Genomic DNA, 25,173 nt, shown 5'->3' on the forward strand with positions numbered 1-25,173 from the left:
AAAAAGGATTCCAGAAATTCAACAAACAGAATGACTTTACTTTGGCCTGGGATGTTATATATGGTTGGCCTTACTTTGGCCTTGTTGTGAAAAATATTACCTGGTTTAAAAGAGAGTGAGGTTGAAGTTTATTTTGTCTGATACGTATGCAAAATGGTTAATAGAGGTTTACTGATGACGGTAACAGTTTATTAACGAATGATGCTAACGTGAAGGAAAAACTGATTTGAAACTCCTTATATAGTGGATATGGTTAATAAAACTCATACATAGAAAATTATTTCTCAGACAAAGGAATGGATTGTTTAATGGAAGTCTAAAGATGTAACATTGGATATAAGCACAGTTATCAGATTAGATACTTTTACAATATACCCATTAATATGTATAAGTTGGGTTATCAGACTAGTTGCTCACTAAAAATCAAAGATTACAAGTAGCTTAATTATCAAGCAGCAATCCTTTATCACAGTATTACAGGAATTGGATAAATGACTCATCATTTGATATGTTGGAAATTTAATTTTAATTTTGTGTGATAAATTATTTATAGGAAAAATGATCTAAATAAGGGAATATTCATGATACAAATTTGTAATACACATACTTTGATTGTTCGAACACATAAATTTTCTCAGGTTTTTCGGCAAACTTAAGCTTGTTTTTTGTGATATGAGATCATTTCACAGGTAAGGCAAAAAGGTGATACTGTTAAGGTTGAAAACATAACCATCAAAATATTTATTAATTAGGCACCGTTTGTGAAGATTTGAAAATAGAGCACTGAACGGTCAACAGACCAGTGGATATTTACTCACTTGACTTTTTATTCACAAATAATTTTGTATTTATTTACATGAATGAATGAAATTCAAAATTTGTATTTCATATTGGTGGTCAGTGGCTACTATTACCAAACTGGAAAGTACTCGAAAACGAATCTAACTATTTCTTTTCCAAAATAAATGTAACTGTTTCATTTTCTCAATGTTTCGTTAATTACTTCCATATTCAATAGCTATTTTCTTAGGATTATTCCGTGGGTATTTTCTTTTTTCTTTTTTTTTTGTCTAGCTATTGCATAAAGATAAGTCCTTTGGAGACTCAAAAAGGAGGAAGAAAAATTCCTTTCTCAATTTATCATTTCTTTTCCATTCCAACAACAAATATGAATCTTAACTGTATAAAATTTCAACAGCAAAATTTCGAAGACCCTAAATTCCAAACATTTCTGCAAATACAGTTTGAAAATGCTGAACTTGAAAAAGAACAAAGATTATAAATTTTATAAAAATTTGATTTCAAAGTTACATGTAAAACAAATTGAATGATAGGATGATGACTAACATTTAGAAATAGTTTAATCCATCTCATCATTGTTTTTGATCAAAACCATCAAAAGACAGACGGTTTTAAATTCAGGAAGTCAAATCTGACATAATAGGACAGGTTGTGGTCTCGAGGACAAAGTGAGAGATCGTTTTTGAGGGTTATGATTTTGCAAACAGAAGTTATTTCAAGTTTTTTTACTTGTTGTCCAGTGTGCACACTCAAATGTACATAAAGAATTCGGTGCATCCCGAACAGAGCAAACGGAACTGATCCGGAACACTCTACATTAAGGGCGCCGGAAGATCATCAACATTCTCTCCTTTCTTCCTCTCATCTCTTTAACGATTTTTTTTCGCAACCTAAACTTATTTATAGTCAAAATTAGAAATATTTAAAAAACTGTTTTGATCGAATTCAGAAAATGTAATTTCCAACAATTGAAATTTACTTTCTTGTTTACTAGGAGAAATGTTCCATTTAAAACGATCGTTTATAAACCGTTCTTCAATACTTTTTCAATAGATGAGATTTATGGCAATATACTTCGCTTCTTGATGATTTTCAGAAACACTGTGAAAGTTTCTGAAACTCTCCCCACTCTACACGAAACAACAACATTGGAAAAGACCTACCTCAGTTCTAAATCGATACCAAGTGTTGAGTTGTTACGTAAAAATAAGAAATTATTAGTCTTTAAATTTTAGGTGATCAGGATAAACGGTTGGACTTCTAATCTCTTCGACCTTCCTTCCGAATAATAAATGTGGAGAGTTTACCTGTCAATCAGAAAAACAGAAAATTTTTTAAAGAATCCGAAAAGTTTTTCTGACAAATATTTAATGCTCTGCACTAAGAAGCAAATGATGTGAACTACCTTACATTACTTTTTGAACCAAATCTCATTTCAGAATTTAGATAATCTCCTTGTCTTTTATTATTACATTTCATTTCACAAGCATATGCCAAAGCTTTTTCTCCTTCTTTGATATGCCAATCGACTCTTTCAAAGTTCATTGTGTTCATATTAATGACTTTCAATAACGCTGGGGATAAAAAGTCTAGAAAACATAATGCAACAGCTCCAGAGAACGATTAGTCTGAAAGCATAAAAACTTGGCCCCACCTTTTCCAGATGTCAGGCTTTCATCTTCATTTAACATTGACTGCCCACTGCTGCTTCCAATGTTTTGATCACAGAACGGAACAACATCTTGTTACGAAAATATCTCAATTCTACCTCATACGTATGCACATATGAGCTAGACGACACGTGTATACCCGAGATCGTAATCGTCATTCATTTCTCGAATTACCAAACTATTTCCTGCACTCCCACCATTCATATCTAACTTTTCTCTCCAAACAACTGTTGACGAATATTCGAAATGAATGCGGGTAGACCGCAGTGTGTTCAGCCCGATTGGTTGTTGTGGTGACAGAGACCCTATCAAAGTTACCAAATTCGGATTACCGTTGTTGGAGCATGATGTTGCACATGGAAGAAACGAGAAGAAGGATGTGCACATATGTCGTTCCCGATTAATTAAAGCTTCCAATACGTGAACTTTGATTTTTGAAGCCACAACTTAGAGGTGAATGGCTGCTGCAAATACTGGTGCAAGAGTGGTAAATGAGGTGGGAGGGAAGTTCCTCGCTCGTCCCGATGCTTCCTGAAAAGTTCCCCGCTCGTCCCGATGCTTCCTGGAATGTTCCCCGCTCGTTCCGATGCTCCCGTCAAACGCTGGAATATAAAAACCACCATGAGTTTTATTGTCTCCCCGCAATGACTGAATTGTGGGAGCAGTAATTCCAAGTGCATTGGCACACTGCCAATGATATCAATACCATGCTCCATTTCCTAATGTTTGATCCTTTACGATGTACCCTCTCCCTCCAACCGTCTGTCTGTCTGTCTGTCTGTTCCTCATTCCATCAATGCACTCTCATTTGGGATATGCTCGAGTGCGCTTGGGGCAAAGTGGTTACCCTGCTTGCGCATCCGGTGTCTATGTGGTCCTCCTTGAGTTTCACGCTCTCTTCTTTTCTTTTGTTTCTTTGCTTCCTCGTCACACATACTTTCGTCTGTTTTATTTTTCATTCCTCTTATATTATTTGCTGCTCGTTCCACACTTCGTGCACCTGGCTGCCAGGCGTGGGCGTGTCACTCATGTTGTTATCGGTCACTTTGTCTCTCCTCTGCCAGTTATGTTAGCGAAAGAGAGAAACAGAAATGCAACGAAGACGCAGAAGGAGAGCGGAGGGGGGGGGGGGCCGGGAGTATGTGCAGGTTTGGGTTGGGTGCTGCCAGTGCGCCCGTTTGTAATCACTTTTATTTGCATTATCATCGTTATTGATAGCATTGCTGACCAAGCTGGGCAGGTGATGCCATCGCAATCAGCGACACGCAGCAAGCTTTCTGCGCGCTGAGCGTCGTGGTACCACCCAGGAGAGCTCTTACACCAAATATGCTGAGCTCCTTCTACATAGCTTTCTCGAACATTTCCCGAGTAAAGGGGATGGAGGGAAAAATTGCGGAATCGTAGATGCGCATCTTTTTCGTTTACTATAGCGGAGATCGGTGAGTCACTCATAGGACTATGTCTGGTTTGCTGTGTCACAGTGATATGATAACCAATAACTTGTTAATTCGGTTAGCAAGACTATATCGTCTTATTAGTTTTATGCGTGGAACCACTGCAAAGTGAAGTGTGAGACTTCACGTCTACATGTTCTTGGCTAAGGAGAGAAGCAATGGAATCTCCAACAGGCATATGCCTGGTTTGGGTTTGAAGAGTACCAATAGGTTACGGGAAGGAATAGTTTCCCGCTGAACACTCATCGGGAAGACTTTAAGACATGAGGTTTCCTAACTCCTCATCCCTACATTGTATAATTTGGAGACATTTATTCCCTGACACGCCTGCAACTTGAAATATTTGTAGAAGCATGCAAAATTTCACTGCCGCTCGCTCGTAGATGAAATCACCCCAACCTCCGCCCTTAGAACAAATTCCCAAATCTTACGCGCACTCTGTCTAGTACTATACCGTTATTTTCGCTTTTGCACCACCTCTCTGAGAGGTTGTAAAAGGTAGTATCAAACAACAGGTGATAAAAACTTGCTAATTGGGTTTTTACTCGGTAAAGTTTTAAGAAGTCAAAGCAGTGGTAGTATAACCTGGGATATTTGTTGGCTGGAACCTAAAAATCACATGAAAATGTTATGGGTTACATTAGACTATAAGGGAAATGGAGTTTTATAGCATAGTAGTGCTTAACGCAAAGCGCATTTTTGGAGTCAGTGGAACTCGCTTTTTGCGCCATAATGCCCCTCTTATTGCATTACTTCTGTCCTTCCAGTTAGTCGAAATTTGATAACTTTCTATGATATTTGAGCGTGCTTCATTCTGTCGTACCTCTTTTGTTAGTATGCGCTTGCGAATGATTTGATTTTGAACAGTTTAAGGTGTCAGTTTTGAATACTGCGGAAATGCCTCCAGTCAATGATGTTGATGAAATCATTGAAACTGAAGTGTGTAATCGTCTAATTCGTCTTTCATGCGCTAAAATGGTCAATTCAAAAAGTGAACGAGGTGGTGCAAAGCTGCATCGAAATTTATTAATTCTACATTTGTTGAGAAAGGCTCGTGATAAACAGAAAAGGTTAGTTTAATTTTACCCATCTCTTTTCTTTTTACTGATTGGTTTTCAACATTTTCTTTCCTTTCAAAAAAATCCTTGGTAAGGAGATCCTTGGTAAATTCCTTGATCAAATTCACCTAAGATTTTTAGGTTTCCAATGTTCGTAAATAACTCGGAATGGGTGGAAGAGCCATTAGCAGAGACCTCTATGATGGTGATGCATACGAATCCTATGCCGGTTTTGGATACGTTTTCTTCTCATTATGTTGATATAGATAACGAAGAAGAGGAAATGGATGACGTCGATTATGAGAATGCGGATGTGGATGCAACTCACTTGTTGGATTTGTCAAAAAAGTAGGGATTTTTTGCCTTGCCGGGAGCAAACGATGGAGTCGGAATTGTTGTAACTGTTTTTTAGGAGCTAAGACTAACCGGGAACAGTTTCATGTTGCGAAGTTTCTGTAGTTCAGAGTGTAATGTGCAATCCCTACTAATGTGCAATTTAAGATATTGCTAAATCATCGTGCAGATTTTTAAGTGGATAAATCCAATCGTCATTATGGTGAGGAAACATTTTCTCAGGCAGTTATGCATAATATACTTCGTAAAAATAAGAACAACATAGGAAAGAGATGGGGAGCTAGGAGCATGGATTTGAGATAATCAGGAGTATCTAATAAAGAGGTTGTTTCCGCAAAAGCTTTCCGAGCTAATTGATGCGGATGAGTTCATGTGTAAATGGAAGTTATTCAAGTATGCAGTGTAGCAGTAACACATAAAATTCTAACGTGATCCAATCGGCCTTCCTGTTTTTCAAAATCCATTTCCTTAAACAAAAAAAAAAGAGTGAAAAAGCCCAAATCCGGAACAGAGCGAAAATATGTGCAATTTTCTCGACTGTCAGCTTGTTTAATGAATATGCTTTGTGAATTTTTTTTTGCATCTAATGATAATAAAGCGTTGAAATTTTCGCAGCTGAAAGAAGAAAAACTCGGAAAATTTTCGGGTTATAATATATCTTTTGTTTTGTAAGGTCAATGGAAACCAAGCCTTTTTGCAGCAAGTATGCTAATCTTTTCCAAGGTGTTTATGGTTCTGTTCAACAATTATTCCCTTTATTGAAAAAAATAAACCACTGAATAATGTCAAACACTTTTCACAAAAAGGTTTTCTAAGTACTTAAAATTTCCTTTTCAGTCATGAACTTACGCATTTGGATAGCAGTTGTGGTAACTTGGTAAAGCAGGAACAAATCGAGTTTGGCTATTCGACACTTCGTCTTGCACCGTTGCATTATTCATTTGCTGGTCCGGAAATGTACGGTTTGGATGAGACAACAGCCCAGCAACACATGTATAACGACTCCGCATTCCTTCCTGATATGTATTTCTCGGAAGATATAATTTCATCGCAGTCGATTAGCCAACAAGCAAAAGAGAAAGAAGAGGAAGGAGTAGAAGAATTTGCAACAAATAAGTCGAAAGGAGATTCTGACTTTGGCTGTTTAACAGTATCTGCTGACACAGCTGTTGCCCCGGTTTCAAAATCTGTCTCAGATGACGAAGAACTTTGTTCTTGCATCAATGACAACGAGACTGAGAAGAACGGAGATTCTGGAAACAGTTCATTATGTGCAATAACAACTCCTCTGCACCATCGAAAACGTAAAACCTCTGCACTTCGTTTACCGTCTTCATGTAGTGTAAAGAAATGCTGCGTTGAAGAACGTGAGTTGACGGGTCTAATTTCGGTGTTCAACTCTGGCCTCAGCGTTGTTGCCGATCAGCTTCTCACACGACCGGCTGTTTCCAGCGTTTCTTCGCTTCAACAGACTCAGAAACAGATTAATTCATTTATACATATTACCTGTAATCCATTGATCTGTTAGTTGCATTTTGATTTGATTTAACAGGTTTTTTTTTACTTAGACTTTCAAACTGTTATCTGTTTAAGCCATGATTTATCTGATTTTTCTGCACACTTCCAAATCTCTATTTAAAATGATTTTGCGAGAAATACATAACAGTTGGAGATTTTGGTTTAAGTTACGTGCTCTTGAAAATAAGTTTATTCCTATGTAGTCAGCTATAGCGAGGTTTCAGAAATGTTTCTTGCACGACGATCATTAGAATGGTCCAAAGTAGGTAATAATTCTTAATCGACCTTTATTATATTAGATATAATTTCCTTATTTGCTGAGTAAATGAATATTGAAATGATAAATCATGGTTTTAATATCCATAAAGTAGAGTCTCATGCTATTCCAGATATCTTATTGAGTAAACTGCCACGTTGACTAGTTTCTTATCTGTCTCACCATATTGTTTTTGTAGTTGGCTAAACACTGCCTTCTTAACGGCACATATATAGTGCCGATTATTTCAAGATTTTTACAAAAAACCTCTAACAATAATGCCGATTCATTTGGAGTGATTTCTGTGAAATTCTGCTGTATAGCGATACCGTTTACTAATTCGCTGAAATTCAAAACTGAATTTCTTAACTGAGTCAAAATAGATATACCGAGTGGAAGGATCTAAAGATTTTATGGAATTTTCTATTGAGATTTTCTATAAGAGATCTACCTCCTGAAATGAGATTCTTTCTCAGTGCGGTAATATTCAGATCTCGTATTACTGATGTCGCCTGATGACTGTGGGGAAAGAAGTCGGTCTTCAGTCTTCAGTCAAGCACTCCAAATTTAAAAAATCCAGAGCGGTTGTAGACATATCATTCCCCTAATTCTGACTGCTTTTTGAAACATTAGATTCTAAATTTCAGTTTGGATCAAGGATGTTCTATTTGATGCATTTGATTTTCACAATATATGTTTGGTGCTTCAGGACATCATTTCAGCCTTGTTTTTCTTTTCCTAATATAATTGGTGAAATTACAGCAAGTCTATTTTTCCTTTACTTTTTTTATTTCTAGAATGACTACCTGTGCTTTCTGTTTAATGAAATGGGATAATGAAATGGTATGGCATTGGATTCACATGAACATTTTTTATTTAAGAAGTGTTTCAGAATCCAGAGAGCCGGGAGATGTTTTTTTTTCCTGGTATTTTCTTTTGGAGAACGTACTATTTCGTGTTTTAAAAGTTGTGAGTTGCTTTTAAGTGCGTTGTTTTATATATTTCTTTCCATCTGCATTTTTTTTATTGCAGTATGGGGAAGGAAGGTGTCGAATTGAGTGCTCTTAGAATCTCTTCTGTCAGAAATTGATCTTCAGATGTTGAAGTTGCATTTGTTTGTAGCAGTTCTATCTCTATAATACGATTTTGGACTGTCTTGATATAGCTAAAGCAAGGTTTTGGTACAACCTATGCTTCAGGGTATGTGTGTGCGTGTGCTTAGTTGTGTCAATAACTGTGACAACTTTATTCTTTGCCTATAATGTGGATAGATTTGTTCATTTCATGGTTTTTTTTCCCGTTACTTTAACCGTGTGGATATTTTTGTCTGACTCATTTTAGTGTTTTTCTGTTTGGTAATAATTAGATTTTAAATCGTTACATTTTTTCTCGTCCGAAGTAGCATTTGTTCTGCTCTCATATTTTAATATTTCTCCCTTTATGTATTCTACTATATTTTCCAGTGATAAAATACGATCAGTAGTACTTTATTACCACCATATTTTGATATCAGTAATGGTACTATTTACTTCGTTGCTGTGTAATATTATTTTTTGAGACATCTTATTTTCTTAATTTCATGCCATTTTGAAAACTGTGACGTATTACGAGGAGTTTCATCCTTGCATTAAACAGTGTCTAATTATCCTCATTTATGTCCTATGCTTCTTTTGTTTTTTTTGAAGTTAAACAGTATATGTTGACTGCAACATGCGATACTATTTGCTTATTTTTAAATGCGTTGCTCATTTTTAGGGCGGTGAGACTACTTTGAAACGATGTCAGTGTCAAAATGGAAGCCTAAATCTCATTTTTTATTGCACCGAACTCGGTTGAGTGGTAGGGGGAATTTAACAAGTATTTACTTGGGTCAAAATTTTTTTGGAATGCAAACTAAATTCGATTAAAAATGCGCTTCTTGCGTAATACGGTTCAGTTTAGTAAGTACTTATAGAAATTTGAATATCGAAACTGCATAGCGCTGTTTGTAAGGTGAACAAGTTCATGAATTTATTTTCATCCAGCTGTGGGAAACACTGATTCAAAAATACTGGTAAAGGGTGACAAAGAAATACATATCATAAACTTTTGGGCTACTTTTCCATACACAATAAATAATTGGTATACTTTATTTAAATATACTGCAAGCTACTCAAACAGTTTCAGTGACTTCGTTTTTCATTTTTAGGGCGATAAGACTACGTTTGAAACGATGTCAGTGTTAAAATGAAAGCCTAAATCCCATTTTTTCTTTTTTTTCTCCAATGATTTTGTAGAGGCACGGGGTGTAGGATGAAAAGGTGCGAGTGCATGTTGCGAAGAATTTGCATATTTGCATAGGAACAATATTTAAGAAGCTGCAGATTTCCGGAAGAGAAGCTTGTACCTCAAAAATGCAAAACTAGACGGAAACAATGGCAATGATGGCAAAGAGTACATGCATAACGACAAGAATACCTGAAGAGGACGAAAGAACAAAGACAGAAAATTTCACATTCAAATGAGATTTTCAGTTGGGGAAAAATTGCTCATTTTAATGCTTAAAGTGAATTCCCTTGAAAAAAAAAGTTTCTTCGATGTGTCCCTTAGCTTGAAACTCCAGGAATGAAGCTTAGAATCCGGAAATGAAGCACCTAATCGATTCCTTATTCTGCTGTTTTTTGCTTGGATGGAAACAAGGTAATAAAGATGAGATAATGATGATGGACATCAAGTAAATGACAGGTACTATCAATGTATGAAACAGAGCCGAGAGAAATGATGAAACTTTTTATGTACAGTATGAATTGATTCACTGTGATATATTTATTATTGGTTGGGGCAAATTTAAAATGGGGCACTTGCTTAAGGGTTAAAAGCAAAACTCCCGTATATTCGACACTTAAGATTTTGGATATTTCAAAGATAGATTTCCAGAATCTCAAAAAAATTCATCCCCTTATCTTGCCGAAGAGTGGAATTTTCATCCGTATTAGGAAATCAACGTATTAGGATTTCAAAACCTAGAAGAAATTTTTTTTTTAAAGATCAAAACAATTGTTAAAAGATGGTGGGGAAATGCAGGAACAGTCAACTATAACACCACAGAAATATCAAAAAAGATTTCGTCATTATTTGCTATTTGACTTTAAATGTTGGAAGAATTAAACATCAATCTCAATAGCATTTGAAATTCATACTAAATGCTTAACAAAAACGATCAGCACGTTTGGCATTAGGAAAATACACGTTTGTTACGGCAGTTCTTTCTAGTCAAAGATTTGACAGATTCACACAAAGTGGTAAGTAGGCACCAATAGGCGAACTGCCGACAATCCATGTCGGGAAAGTGTGCTTCAGTAATCCTAAGCTACATTTCAACACGTTACTAAATTCTAGCAAGCTAAGGACTACCAAATGCATACTTAAATCAACTCAAATTAATTAAGATTTATGAGTGAAATGACGGGTCATCTTACTTGGTGAAATATTAAATAATGACATTGACAATGACCCGTTCCATTCCAATAACAAACCAAAACAAATATCCAAGAATCAAGTAAATTTGCATGACTCAATGTTCGAGAATATCGTATAGAAATACAAAAAACTTGCTTACTCCACAAAGAGTCAGTACGCCATGAAATTTTTTAAATTTGGTTGAAACTACAAAAAGAAACAATTTTCTGATAATTTTCATTCGTTAAAATGAAATTTTCCTTCCCTGCTATGATATGAAAAGTGAGTACAACTTGAAAAAGCACTGAAATATGTATAGATGATAATGTGAATCATAAAGTATCGAATAAAAGAAACGAAGAAATATAGGAAAAATTATACATTATTATTATTATTAAGAACGAAGAGGTCAAATGATGAAAAAAATTCAAACTATTCGGCATTCAAACAGCAGTTGTTGTTGTACTCGAATTCGGCGGTGTCGATTGCAAACTTAATTTATTCAAAATTTCCACCGGTACATGTTCACGAAGAATTGCATTCTCAGTTTCTAATTGCAAAATCTGAAATTCAGATACTACATTTCACTAATTTGATATATGTTGAGCCAGAAGACTGTGTCACAAAAGGTAGGACAGTATTTGTTTTCAAGTATTATTAGCAGATTAATCCCACTTCCTTTCAGTCCCAATCATTTCTAATTAATTTTAGATTTACCGTTCAAGTCTGCGACACTGTCAGCTTTATAAATACACCTTTCAACTTCTTGTTAGTTTTCAAGGAGGAGTAAAAGAAGTGAAAGTACTTACGGTAGCCTCCAATTCCATGATTTTTGCCCTTAGAACATCAACTTCCTCACGTACGGCAAACATCAGATGAGTTTTCACCAAGTCCTGAATTGATAATTCAAAATGTTCATAAAAATTTCAACAATTAAGCAATTCTTTGAATTCTTGAGAGCAGAAATATTAAAATTATCAACACAGATACTTTTTAGTTTGACACAGTAATCAACGATTTATTCAGTTCCTTCTTTTTTATACGGGTTCTGATTTCAAAATCTTCACGACAACTAAAACAATTCATGTCTTAATAACAAGAATACACTCACAAAGCTATAATCATGATCCATGACTATATTATGATCATATCATAAGTGACACAATTAAGCATACTGTTTTGTAATATCTGTGGAGGAAAAAATTGGGAAAAGAAAGAGTGAAGGTTGAATGATATTAAAGGATATTTAAGGAGAGGCTTATACATTCTAGTGACATTAACACATTCCGAGTAAACTTCTCAAAGTTAGCCTGACTTTTTCTTCCTGAAAGGTAGTCCCGTTTATTAGCAAAAGTGATATAGGATTTGGTCTAATCTTTCCAGAAGTTAGACGTGTGAAACAGAATAATGAAAGAAGTAGGAGAAAAAGGACTTACCATTGCCTGCTCAATTTTACCATCAATGGCAATAATCGGTGTACTAGCACCAGTTCCACTCGCGGCAACAACGGTCTCACCAGCCGGCGAGCTAAAATGAAAATACCACCGGTCAGAGGCAACAATCAATCCACAACTAATCGTATGTAAGTTTTTCGGTAGAATTTTAGGAATCAAAAATTTGCATAATTTGGATATTGTATTGAGTACTGAAAACCGCACATTCTGAGCAGAAATATGTGTGTTGAAGAAATTTGCATATTTTAAGCAGTGAAGTTTGCACAAATATTAATCAGAAAATTTATTTTGTTATTAAGTCTGTATATTTTTAATAACTAACACATTCCGAATAAAAGTTTTACATTTCAAGTTAAAATTAAAATATTTGACATGGAAATTTGCATTCGTTGTAGATTCTTTTTTTTTGGAGAGAATATGGACTGTAAATAAATATTTGTGTATACCGCAAACCAAAGGAAATTTATTCGAAAATTCCCTCGCCTGTTATTTCTCTCCTTTTGCGCTTTTTTTAAATCAAAAATTTATCAGTACCAGTCTCATAATATTAGGACAGGAATTTCAAATGTACTTGAGAAAATGGAGAGGACAGTAGGTATAAATCTCCTATTTATGCTAATCATTAATATCGAAATAATATCGATTTTATCATTGCCTGCTGAGATCAGCTGATCACGTAATTATCTCACAAAGTGGAGATAATTTTAAATTGAATTATTATTTTGATGATCACTGAAAGAGTTTTCAGTTGGAAAAAATTTAGTTTACCTGCAAGTTGTTTCATATTACAGCCAATGTCACTTATTCCAGGATACTCTTCTAGCAGAACTTTTCGTTCCCACAGAAGATTAGACATTTTATCTTTTCAACTTTGGCTTTGAAGCTAAGAAGGACTCAATGAGAATTTGAAAGAAATTTTTAAATCAAAAAGAAGAGAGAGCAAAATGAGAACAGTATGACAAAAAGGAAACAAATAAGAAAGAAATAAAGCAGAAAGCATTACTGTTATCGTTATTACTATGCATTGTAGATATAATCTACCAGATATTTCCACCCGGAAGTCTTGAACTCGAACCGAATTAGGACAAAATCCTTTATCCATGCATTACATCTCTTTTAACTTAGTGCGGTAGTTGTATTCACATATCACATACAAATAATTCTTTTTCTGCAAATTCATAGTTGACATGGTGATATTTATATATCACTTTTGACGCATAAATTTTATCCATCAATGGTGTCAAATAAAGTGTGACAAGCAGAGCGGTACCTCAGATGTCAGGTGAATGAGACTCCAAAAAAAATTCTCTGAAATTTCGCAAATTGTTATTCTTTATAGTTTTAATCGCCATCCTAGAACCCAGTAATCATTAACAGATGCAATGACGGTTACGGAAGAACATGATGATGAATAACCGATTCCTGAGACATGGAGAGGGAAAAAACGGAATGATGGTGAGATGTGAAATGAAATGAAAGAATGAAAAATAGGGAAATAAAGGAGAATGAAGTGAAAAGAGCATGATATAACCTGTTTCTGCGTCTAGCTTGAATCGATCTTAGATGATGGTATTCAAAGGACTTCACCGCTTGGTAATTACGCCCATCCGGTACCAACGAAGAACGCCGAACACGTCCATCATGCATGACAAAAATCTATGAGACAATTAAAAAAATTATTTTCTGCCAAATCTCATAAGACGACAAAGAGCATGGCAGTACTTTGGTACTGTTGACAGTCACACATGACAAATTCAACAAATGATCAGTTTAATTTGAAAAAGTTCCATGTATTTCAGAATAATATCCTTCATCAGCCTTATATCGGAAATTTACTTCAGCCTTGAAATCATATTTGATTCACCCTATTTCTTAATAAATTCAAATATATTTTAGAGATTTATATTTCAAACAAGGACTAATTCCAAACTACTCTACGTACAATGAAAGCCAGTGTTATTTTTACATTTCAAAAAAAAGAGATCATTAAGAGAAGAAATGTCAACAATTTTAAATCCTCTGTTCTCTAAGACGTTGACGAAATTTTGATGAGCGCAAAAATCTATAAAAATGTAACAGAGACGAAAATGAAATAAAATGAAAATGTGTTTCGTTCTAGCCTGACTTCTTTTGCTCCATTTTTTAAAGGTCACACTACTCAGAATCTTTTTCCCTAGTCGTGAAAAAACAAACAAGCATATATAAGTCATCCAAAACAATTAAGATAATGATAATAACCAGTCTATCCCAGTCCATTTCGAGGGCAAATTATCCTTTGAAAGAACTCATGATGTTCAACACTGAGATGGACAAGTGATCGTAAAACAAAAAAATTCACAGCTGAGTTCAACTTATATTAGTTGAAATAAGTGTAGTTTACGAAGAGTGGTGAGTCGGTCGAAAAATTACCATTCAAAATCTTTAGAAAGGGGGTTGAAGTTACGCCCCCAGGAACTGCACTTACCTTTTTAATGAAAAGCACAGATTCTGGAACCAACTGCATCAAATGATTTTTATTCAAAATCTTCTACTTTTGAAACTAAGCAATATTGCGGTCAATATTTTCCTTCATAAAATAATATGGATAGTGAATTATTGATGGATCATGCAATTTCAATTAAGATTAAAAAAACACACACACACAAAACAAAAGACCGAACGGATGAACATCACCAGCCCGCGAATTTACGTGAATGAATAAGTGTGAATGATTGAGAAGGAGAGAGAAGAAGGAAGGGAATATTTTCCCAACAGAAAATAAGTATCTTTGTTACTGAATTTTAAAAGAGAGCAAAAAAAAAACGAGTGAGGTGATAGTTTAACAATGAAACAGCAAATCAACAAACGTCAACAAGACTGGTGATCGCAAGTCAACAATGTGGTGTGTATTGTATTGTACAACTGTAACACAAAAGCATTCGCAGTCTCCTTTCCTTTTTGTCCATACTTTGGTGACAAATCTCATTGCTATCTTCGTTGACGCATTTTATAATTTATGTAGTAAAAATACATGAAAATATCAGTTTCGAAGTCTTTTCAGCTAAAATTTACATTAAATATGTGTTAATGAGAGTGATATCAGTTTGTGTATGACAAATGGAATGTCAACAAGAGAGAATGTACAAAGGGTTTGCGATTTTCACAGTTGAACTTTGCTGTTTCATATTAGAATACATCCTCAAATTAATGCGACTATCGCTTTTAATGCTCATTTATTTGCGTTATGTTCCCCTGCTAATAACTTATGCCGTTTGTTATTGGACCAATTTTGGAAATGAAATTAGACAAAAAGCAAACTGAATTCATAAGCTGAGATAACACATAATATCAACGACATATTTGGTCCAAGAAATTCTATGAAGAAAACGAGCAGTTTAAAGATAAAGGAATTAGTAACCGGTCTCCAAAGGTTAACAATGACCAATCAAGAGCGATTACCGAGCTTGATCCTCTTATAAACACATAGGATTGTTGAAGAACTCAATGTCATCCATTCTACAGTCGATGGTTGACCGCATGAACTGACTGATAATATCGTTTTTTTGAAATGTCGCTTTTACTCTGTGCCACAATGAACCATTTCTCGAACAGATTGTAATGTAGAAAGAAATAAAAAGAAGCATCAAAGCACTTACAGAGCCAAATTTTGGCTCAAAAGTGGATACGGTCATTGTTTTGTTTTTGTGTATTGTCGCAAAGGTTTTCTGTCCTATTTACATTAGCAAAGACGTCTTTAGGCTTAGCTATAATGAAAAACTGTATAGTTGTATTGAATAAAAATATTTTTTCCGAATAAAAATAGTTTTTGAAAATTTCATCACTTTCTTACGATATTTTTATCCATTCATTTAGAAAAGGACCAAAAAGTTATGAATTTATTCGGAACAAAAGAAAGTCAAAGGAAAACGAAAGAGAATGGACAATAAACTTTATTTGATCGTCAAATAAATTACCAACAAAATGTGCTAGTTTTGAACATATGCTTCTCTTGAATATATTAAATGCACTGTATTAAAATTTGTTTTATTTCAAAAATGCCGAAGTAGACGCCAACTTAAGCTTGCTAGAAAAACAATCAGTAAGGCGCTACTGGTTAATAACTAAGCATTTGGTAAGCACTCAGTAAATGAAATACAACTTAAATGATGCGGTCAAAATGGCATCTCACGACAGTTCACAATCTATTATCATTCAAAATGATATGATATGTTAATTTATCCTTGAGTTATTGGTTATTTATCAGGACTTTATACAACTGTGTTGAGTAGAACTGGAGCGTCTATAATAGCGAAATATGTCTGAGAATATGGTATTTTAGAAAACTTAGGCAGTAACATATTTGGATAAACTTACTTAAAAATAAGTGCTTCCTTGCTGAGCCAAATATAGTTACCCAATGACATTAAACAGGTTTTGGCTGCAAAAGAAGATGAGATACGAGCGAAAAATCGGTATTTCACGATTATACATATGCCTTTTACCAAATTGCACTGGAAATAATTAATGTTGAATTCGAAAAAGAAAGTATGGAAAACGAAGTATACAAACTATGCAAAAATTATGTAACGAACAAAGAAGCATACCTAAACAAAAAAATATGAATCGAAAGACTTTCAATTTTTCGACTTCCTTACTCTTTCCCTTAATATGGATTGAAAAAAGAAGCATGAAATGTTAAAAGAGTGAAATCAGATGAAAGATGGACTTAGTACCTTGCCTCATTCGTTATCAAATTGAAGAACATGACATCAGTGATGATATCTATGTAGAATCAGGAAGTTACACAAAATTTGACCTCGAACAAAAAATTATCGACAAGCGGCGAACCTCAAAGATTTTACATTGTCGGTATGTAAATACTGTTGAATGGAACCCTCTCCCTACTGATGTTAACATGAAATGTCCTTGTTCATTTAGTTGAGAGTACAAAACTGGTTGTGCTTAATAATCTTGTGTGTCTTAACTTCTCTGCTTATTTCCCAAATAGGATCAAGAATGATGGAATGCTTTGAGATAAGATAAGAGGAAAGGTCAGAAGGATTGGTAGTAAGTTAGCTTACACATCTGGAATCGGATATCAACTCTTGAACAACACACTTTAATTATTGTATAGCTAGTAGTATGCAAAGATTTCCTACAAATATACTGAATTGTAGCAGAGAATAAGGAAAAAATGTAAAGCACATATCAGAGATATCAATTCCTAAACAAGTCAGCGTCACAGCTGATTGCATATTAGCTCTTGTTTGGCCTTATTCCTCAAATAGTGATGACATCGATACATTGATACATACTGCTCTTACAGGAAGTATATCAGTTCATAGCAACTTTTCATTGATTAATTGTAGTTTGATGCAAGACTAGCTTGAGTCAAATCGTATCAAATGGACGAGATTAGATCAGATTGAAGTCGGAAAGAGTAAGGTAATGAAAAAGCACATTGGATGAGACAAGTCTAAGAGAAGAAATCTGAATAGGGTCATACAAAGCGTACATGGTTTTGAATTTAAGGAAAAAAAGTCGAGAATCAGAAAAGATATTGCAGGAGTGAACAAACGAGGATTTGAAACTTCGGTCTCGGTATCTTCCGGTAAAACACTCAGCGTTAGGAATTTAAATAAAATTCGTTGAAGAACAGTCAGTAAAAACAGTGACAAAAATAGCAATGATCATTACCGAGTGGCCAATTTTTTTATAATGATCATAGTACAAAATATAGAATTCCATACTGATTAAAGCCTACAATCTCCCATTTCTTGAGAGGAATGAATGAGGAGATCTGAAATTCTAATTTAAATTCAAAAGTATCGTAATTGAAGAATGAAAATCAACACATGGCTAATAGGCCATTTTATCCGGTAAAATATAGAGACCGACTTAATTAGCATAAATGAAGTAATTAATTAAATGGATAGGATAGAACAGACTAGTTACATTCCAATTTATTCCTTTTAAAATACAAGTAACAGCTATAGGTTTTTAAGACCATTTCTGCGAGTGAAAAGATGCAGTGAATGTGTCAGTCTATCAATATGATATTAGATTTCTTCAATTGCATTTGATAGAATAACCACTTACCCCTTAACTATTGGTTTATTGTTATCATTCATGCTATCAGCACATTAAAGAAACTCTTCACATTACAGAAATGACGTGAGATTTGTCAGTTAATAACATAAAATGAAATCATTTATATGAACGGAAAAAAAAATGACGTTTACGGGAGATTTCTGAAAGGAATTAAATGTCGAATGATCATCATCCCGGCCTGCAGTCAGCTGATAGTATGTCCCGCTCCTAGCATTCTTGATGGATTCTTACTTCTCTGCTTCTCACCGTCATAAGCCATAAGGTCGTTTTCAGTGAGTCAAAGCTTTCAAAAAGTGCTGAAGTATAAAGCCAATAGATGTTTGAATGTATGCGTATGTGTGCATGTGTTGCTATGCATCCATCCCTTACCCTTTCCGCCACTTACTACTACCACCACCACAACTGCTATAACTACGACAACAAACATTTCGGTCGAACTCAACAGCAAAAGTGGGCAAAACTGATCTGTCATCAAAAATGCCATAACATCAGATGACGTTGATCTAAGCAGCAATATTCTATCCTGAACCGTTTATCATTTTCTGATTTCATTTATCATCTTCATTGCAAAAATATTTAAGCATGACATTGACGAAAGAGAAATTATGATTGCTTGGGCTGCAGCAAAACAAGATTTAACATCGCTTAGGTTTTATTTTTTGATGAACTATTGAAAATCAAATGTAGAAGATGCAAGTTCCATTAAATAAAATTACCGTAGTACTTTAAAGATTCAGGACCTAAAAAATTATCAACTCAATTTCATATCTCAGAAAGAAACATAATTTATGTTGATGTAAGCATAAGCACTAATATGCTTGATGTAAGCATAAGCACTAAATAGTTCAAGTCATCTGACATTAATTCGCTGAAGATTGCTTATTTTTCAAATTATCATGATTAGACAGTTCTTTATAGAAATCAAAATTTCTTGTGTTTATTGGATTCTATGAAATTCTAGTATTTTAAATGAATCGTTAACTCTTTGAAAAAAATATCATTATCACTGGCTAGTTTTCTACGAAATAGACTTTCAAAACCTTTTAACGTTGAAAACAGAAGATTGACTGAACATAGCCAAATGATAAGACGAAGAATTTATCAGAATGGATCTATTAAACTTTCCCTAAATTTTATTTATCAGAAGTACTTCTACAATCTGTGTCCCTTTGGTTTAACATAGCACTTTAGAAGGAGTTTGCAGTTATTTTTCGAATAAATGGACTTATTTTGATGCAAACTATTTTCACATCATTATAGCATTCAATAGTTAACTTTTCTTGAATGAGTTATTATTCAGAATAAACAAACTTCTTCAAAAAAAGAATCCAACCTTATACACAACTTCAACAATACGGTGATCTTATAAATGATAGCTATTTAATCCGATTGAGAAGGAGAAATATGAGAATAAAACAAAATAATTCGAAGACTAAAGACTCCAAAACAAGCTGCGATGATAAATAAGACATCAAAGTTCAGAAACTTACTATATATTCATATTCTACTAATTTGTTGATTAAAATTCTTCAACGTCATTTCATTCTGTCCAGTGCTGCATTCATTGTTTTCTTTCCTGTTTACTTATCCATTTGCCAAATCCTTTTTATTTCCATTTAATTTATTTTTTGTTCAAATTAAACACAACACAATATCTCACAACATTTAAATCTCTTAACTCATTATACTTATGTAATTGCACATTGTTCAATAATTAAACAATCAATTGCTCCTGAGAATATGTGCTTTTGCTCACCTCCATTTAAACTGGTAATTAACTACTCAGAATCAATTACTTGTAAATATTACTTCTGATTATCAAGTTACTTGCAATAATTTAATCAAATAAATTAATCCGTTAAAACGTCTACAGGAAAATCAAATATGAATTAATATATTCTGCTCCAAAACACTGTTAATTTCAAAGGAATGAAGTTAAACAAGTTAAGAAGAATGACAACACTAAAGCTATCTATGAGCCGTGCTAATTATGCCTGATGATGGACGACACAGTTTGTTGGATTTCATTCTACATTTGAGTAAGAATGTGTAGTGCTATCAAATTTACTTAATAGATTGATTACTTAGCACGGCAACTATAAAAAAGTGGTATTCGTGTAAATTAGATTAAATCAACACTTCAAGCGGTTGCTTTGTTAAAGCTCGTTTATATAAATTGCGAATTTTAATTTGTTACTTGTCCCCGCTTCTCCGAATTATATTCGAAGTATACGGTTTTCCTCATTGATTCTGAAATTCTTGCATAAATAAGGTTAATATATCAAAACATGCCTCTCGACCTTTTCACAATCGATATGTTTACCAGGTCTGATTATCAAATTTCTAGTTGGTTGTATTGTTCCGGGTAATAGTTCCAGTATGGATCGATTATCATTATACGTTGCTGTCAACGACCCTTCTAATCCAAGACTATTCAACATTTCCACCGGTGTCATACGTCCACCCAATGCTAAACATTGTTATTAAGTATTTAAAATTTGGATTTTCAAACAAATGGAGAATTCCTAAAAATTTGCATGAGAAACTACTTGTCCTTGCTTCCCGAAAACTTGAAAATTCAATTCTTCCTTCATTACAATACAGTTCATAAAAGCTTTAAAGTTTTAAAGGAGTTTCAAAAAGTTAAGATGCTTAGAGAAATGTGATGTATGAGAACTTCAAATAAAATTTTCAGGATTTTTCAAGCTGATTTTGCTGGTAAAGATTTTACCCAATTCGGTCTCCATTACATTCGATCTTGTTTTGTTTTGGCTGTCGGCGTCGTTTTTCAATGAAGCTTTAGTGGTTTTATTTTGAGATATGGAATATTTTGACGATAATTCTTGTGATTTATTTTGACTACCAAGCTAAAATTGGCAGATTTTATTGAGAACGAATTTAAATTGTCACAAAAATGTAATCCTGGTCAATTAATTTGATTTTAAATCAACCAGTTATCATCCTTGAAGAGTAATTTCTATTCTCCTACAATTCATTGCGAAATTCATTGAAATGTGAAATGGAATTAAGCGCCTCAAAGTTTATTGTTAATTATACAATAATCATCAGTTTCGAGGCCATTTGTTTTATTAAATTCCAAGTATATTTTTGAAATAAAAAATATCCATTTTATTACAAACTTTTGCCATCTGTTGCGCCATATAATGACAATTGACAAAACTGCGAAAGAAGCGCAAAGGTAATGGCATACATTTCAAAGTGTAATTAAACTCTTGTACATCACTTCACCCGTCTCCATACATTTATTACCGTAATTCTTTGTACTTAGAATTTTCTTCTCCCCTCATTAATCATTACAATTTTGGAATATCTTTTCCATTTGAATTTCTTCAAATAATCAATGCTCAAAAGTCGTAATTCCACTAGACCATTGAAAAACACAAAAACTGAAGTACGAATTCTTATAATCTTTGCTATTATCAATTGCTATCACTTACCACTAATGTATCAATTAAGACCTCACCTCCAAGCATTTAAATAATTCAAATCAGGAAATGAAAATTATATATATACGCATGTACGTGAGATTGATTAAATTCCAGTAATGAACAGTCGTTCGCTTGAAAACTCAGTTTTTATTTACTTTAACTAAAATGACACCACCTGTGAAAGAATGAAATGGTGATCGAAAAGATCTCTTCTGGACCGATTTAGCGACAATCAATGCATTATTTATTTCATGTAGTAACAAAAACAGCACTTCAGCTTATCAATAATCAGCATCTTTTCTGGTTACAACCAAGCTTTGTAATCTAGATTAATGTGAGTGTTGTAACTTTCTTTATAATATTTTCACTGACTGCTTTCACTACCAGATTTATCTACCAATCATATTTAAACATCACATTAAAATTTTACTTTCTCAGCCAAATCAATTTTGGCATTTCAAATATTCTATTGCTAATCATAAATTTACATGACTTATCACCAGAGGCTCAACAGAACTAATTGAAAATAATGCATATGGAGCATAATAACTGGGTTGGAAAATTCCCTACCAATAAGGGACAATGAATTATATCAAATCACTCGAATGACAATTCATGTAAATAGAACAAATTACATATTTTAACAGTGAGGATAACAATTTTGCTAAAAATTATCATTGGACAGTCATTTTTTTTGTCAAATCATTGACCGATTAAAACATATCAGTTTGCTGTCGTCATAAGATTTCGTTTTTTTTTTAAAGGAAGATTTGGGTTACGACAAAATTTTTGCTGAAAAAAAATACCTGTTTCGTCGTTCAAGAGGCAGCAAACGATTACTTCAAGAATCATGGCTAGTATTAAATAAAATGTAACTTGTCTAAATTTAATGAAATATGTGAAAATATGTTGAAATTAGTGAAGATGCACAAGGCCTATGAGATAATTTAACATACAAATCTAAATTTGAAAAATTAAAAAGGGATCTTCTGAAAAAAATTCGCATCTAACTGAGTGAGAATTTTTTCTTGTGTCTTTCAGCATAAATAATAAAATCGTTCAAAAGAGAATACCTCACATGTCACCAGTTTTCTGATTAATTTGCCATTCGCTTGCCCATAATTTCGTACCACCATAACAAGGTCACAACTTATTTGCAAAACTTCGTCAAGGGATAGGATAGGTTAGAAGGAAAAGTTCTCTCTTTGAACAATTCTTCTCATTGGATATTTTAAATTGGAAACTTTAATCGGATTCCTACAAAATTTAGTTTCAATCTTATATTGTCAATTGTGCGGTGGAAAGAAAAGAAATATCACGTGGATTTGTACAAAGACTTCAAAAACTTCGTGGCAAAAATGAATGCTAAAAAGAACCTTTATGAAAAGTGCGCAACAAGGTGACAAATGAGAATTTTAATTCATTTTATCTTTAAATTTTCTCTTTATGCAAAAAGATTTCTGAATCGCAATTGGAATACTAGGTGATATCTTGACTTTTTTGGCCAAACGATAAAGAAACAAATTAAATTTGCGTGGATGGAATTAAGGATTCTGAAATCAGACAGATTTACCGATACGATTTAACGGTTAAACGATATTTCGAGGTGAGGAGACATGCAACCCCAATTAAAGGGTATATTACTCCTTGATGTGCTTTACAATGGTGTAACCTCACTGGTCACTAAAATTTGCAGAAAAGTGCAAAAGAAATGAGCCTTGATTAAGCATCTTAGCTATATTTTGTTGCAAATTTTTACATTTCAATCTCACCAAGAATTTTATAAAGCTTCTAAGCCAATCGTGACTTTGCGCATCATGTTAACTACACTTTTATAATTATTATTTCGTAATATTTGTTACAATGCCAATTAGTAATGAATAAAGTATCAAAGTTACGTGTTGTTGCGTCTCCTTGAATGACCACGGATACTAGACTATCTCCGTTTTACTGAACCTTGTAAAAAATTGACTTTAATTTATTAACTCAGTTCTGCTTAATCATAAGCTACTTGGCCTACAATAACTCCAAGCTGCAGTATTAAGAAACTTTTCTGCTTACAATTAAAAAAGGAAAAACTTATAAATAAAGGAGAAAAACGCAACAAGTTGTTACGTTGGCAAAAGTAACTGTAATGAAAGTATAAAAAGAGGTCACGTATGAATCAGTGGTACAGAAGTTTAATCACTGAAATCTCAAAACCCTTAAGTTGAAAAAAATACAGCTTAGCAAGTTCGTTTACTTGATCGGTTATTTTTTGTAATGAGAACATTGGTGTTCCGGAATCATTTCATATGTATTATATTGTTGGATATTGATTTCTTTTACCCATAATATCATGATCGATGATTGTGAAAAGTTCCTCATTGTGAAAAGGAATATTGAATTAAAGCAAAAAGCTGACTAAATCATTTTGAGATATGACAGAGTCTTTGTTGTATAAATGGCTCTTTCCATCTCATTTCATTCTGACTATTGTTGTAATTCATCGAAAACCGAGTGAAAATTTCGAAAGAATTTATATTTTCCTATAGAAAGATGGTTACAACAGACAATTGCACACTGATTGCTGGCCATGACAGTAATATTCTGCAGAGAAAAGCAATTTTTAGGAAATATTGAAATTTTCGAAATGAAAACTAGTTCTATTGGATACTCAGACAGAGACAGGTTGGATCCATGTACTACGGATCGAATAAGACAAGACTGTGGATATTCACAGTTCCACATTTCGAAACAATTCGGAAATTTGTCTTTAGTCAGTCTGGACCCTGTAATCGCTCATCTATTGTTATCTGACAGATAGCATAAGCAAATGTTAGTCATTGAAAGAAAAAATGAAACATTAAAATTAATTAGGTGATCAGTGATCGATCAACGCCTGGTACAAGAATGTTACTGTTCAAAACTTGACGGACTACATGTAACTCACGTGAGTCATTATTGCAGTTTTACGACAAGGTATAATTCGTGTGATGATTATCCATAGCGATTAGCATGCAGGATAATGGTTGGTTGATTCATTTCGATTTAATTAATTAAATCTAAATGAGATATTTTGAAGAATTTTACAAAGTTGATAGTGTTTACTTCCCAACTTCATTTTTGATATTGGAGTATTTTGGTAATGCGAAAATTGGCTATTCTTCTGAATTTCGTATTTAGAATATTCCAAAGGACTAAAAATTAAATACTGCAAAAAAACAACTATCTCCGACTTTCATTTTTAAAAAAAATTTTTAAAAATTCAAAACCGAAATTCAGCCCTTGATGGAAAAAATCCAAAGATTTTCTGAATAACTCTAGAGAAAGTTTTAACTAGTCCATATAGATACACATGCAAATATGAAAAACTTTAAATGATGTTGTCATCACCAAAAATGAAGGACTCTTGTGCTTCAAAATTTACCAAAATTTCACAAATCGTGTTGAAATCCATCATTACAAGAAGATTATTAAAAAAGTGAATGATGAAAATGCTGGATTCCTTGTTTTAAAATCAAAAAACTTTAACCAGCAATTTAACGATAAGAAAGAGCTAAAATGGCTGACTTTACAAGCATTCTGCTAAAGACCAATGTACATAAACTTAACACTCAATTGTGTCACTAACATTTATTTAGGAAAAGAA

General features: G+C 33.6%; 3 protein-coding genes across 3 annotated transcripts; 1 reads left to right on the forward strand and 2 right to left on the reverse strand.

Annotated features, from left to right (window-relative positions):
* Nucleotides 1-3,256: 3,256 nt before the first annotated feature.
* On the reverse strand, nt 3,257-3,923 carry LOAG_03503 (hypothetical protein; the record flags this gene model as incomplete). Its single annotated transcript, XM_003139040.2, has 2 exons — nt 3,257-3,475; nt 3,660-3,923. 2 exons carry the CDS (start codon nt 3,921-3,923, stop codon nt 3,257-3,259), a joined length of 483 nt encoding a protein of 160 aa, XP_003139088.2.
* Nucleotides 3,924-4,790: 867 nt separating this feature from the next.
* Nucleotides 4,791-6,865, forward strand: LOAG_03504 (hypothetical protein; the record flags this gene model as incomplete). Its single annotated transcript, XM_003139041.2, has 3 exons — nt 4,791-4,995; nt 5,125-5,331; nt 6,175-6,865. Exons 1-3 carry the CDS (start codon nt 4,823-4,825, stop codon nt 6,863-6,865), a joined length of 1,071 nt encoding a protein of 356 aa, XP_003139089.1. The 5' UTR covers nt 4,791-4,822.
* A 4,090-nt stretch (nt 6,866-10,955) lies between these two features.
* LOAG_16501 (hypothetical protein) lies at nt 10,956-21,302 on the reverse strand (the record flags this gene model as incomplete). The annotated part of the gene is made up of 6 exons (XM_020449154.1): nt 10,956-11,112; nt 11,359-11,442; nt 11,986-12,076; nt 20,386-20,563; nt 20,825-20,960; nt 21,234-21,302. 6 exons carry the CDS (start codon nt 21,300-21,302, stop codon nt 10,993-10,995), a joined length of 678 nt encoding a protein of 225 aa, XP_020307340.1. The 3' UTR covers nt 10,956-10,992.
* Between the last annotated feature and the right edge of the window lie 3,871 nt (nt 21,303-25,173).

The sequence above is a fragment of the Loa loa genome, assembly GCF_000183805.2.
Source record: "Loa loa unplaced genomic scaffold supercont3.6, whole genome shotgun sequence".
NCBI classification, from domain to species: Eukaryota; Metazoa; Nematoda; class Chromadorea; order Rhabditida; family Onchocercidae; genus Loa; species Loa loa.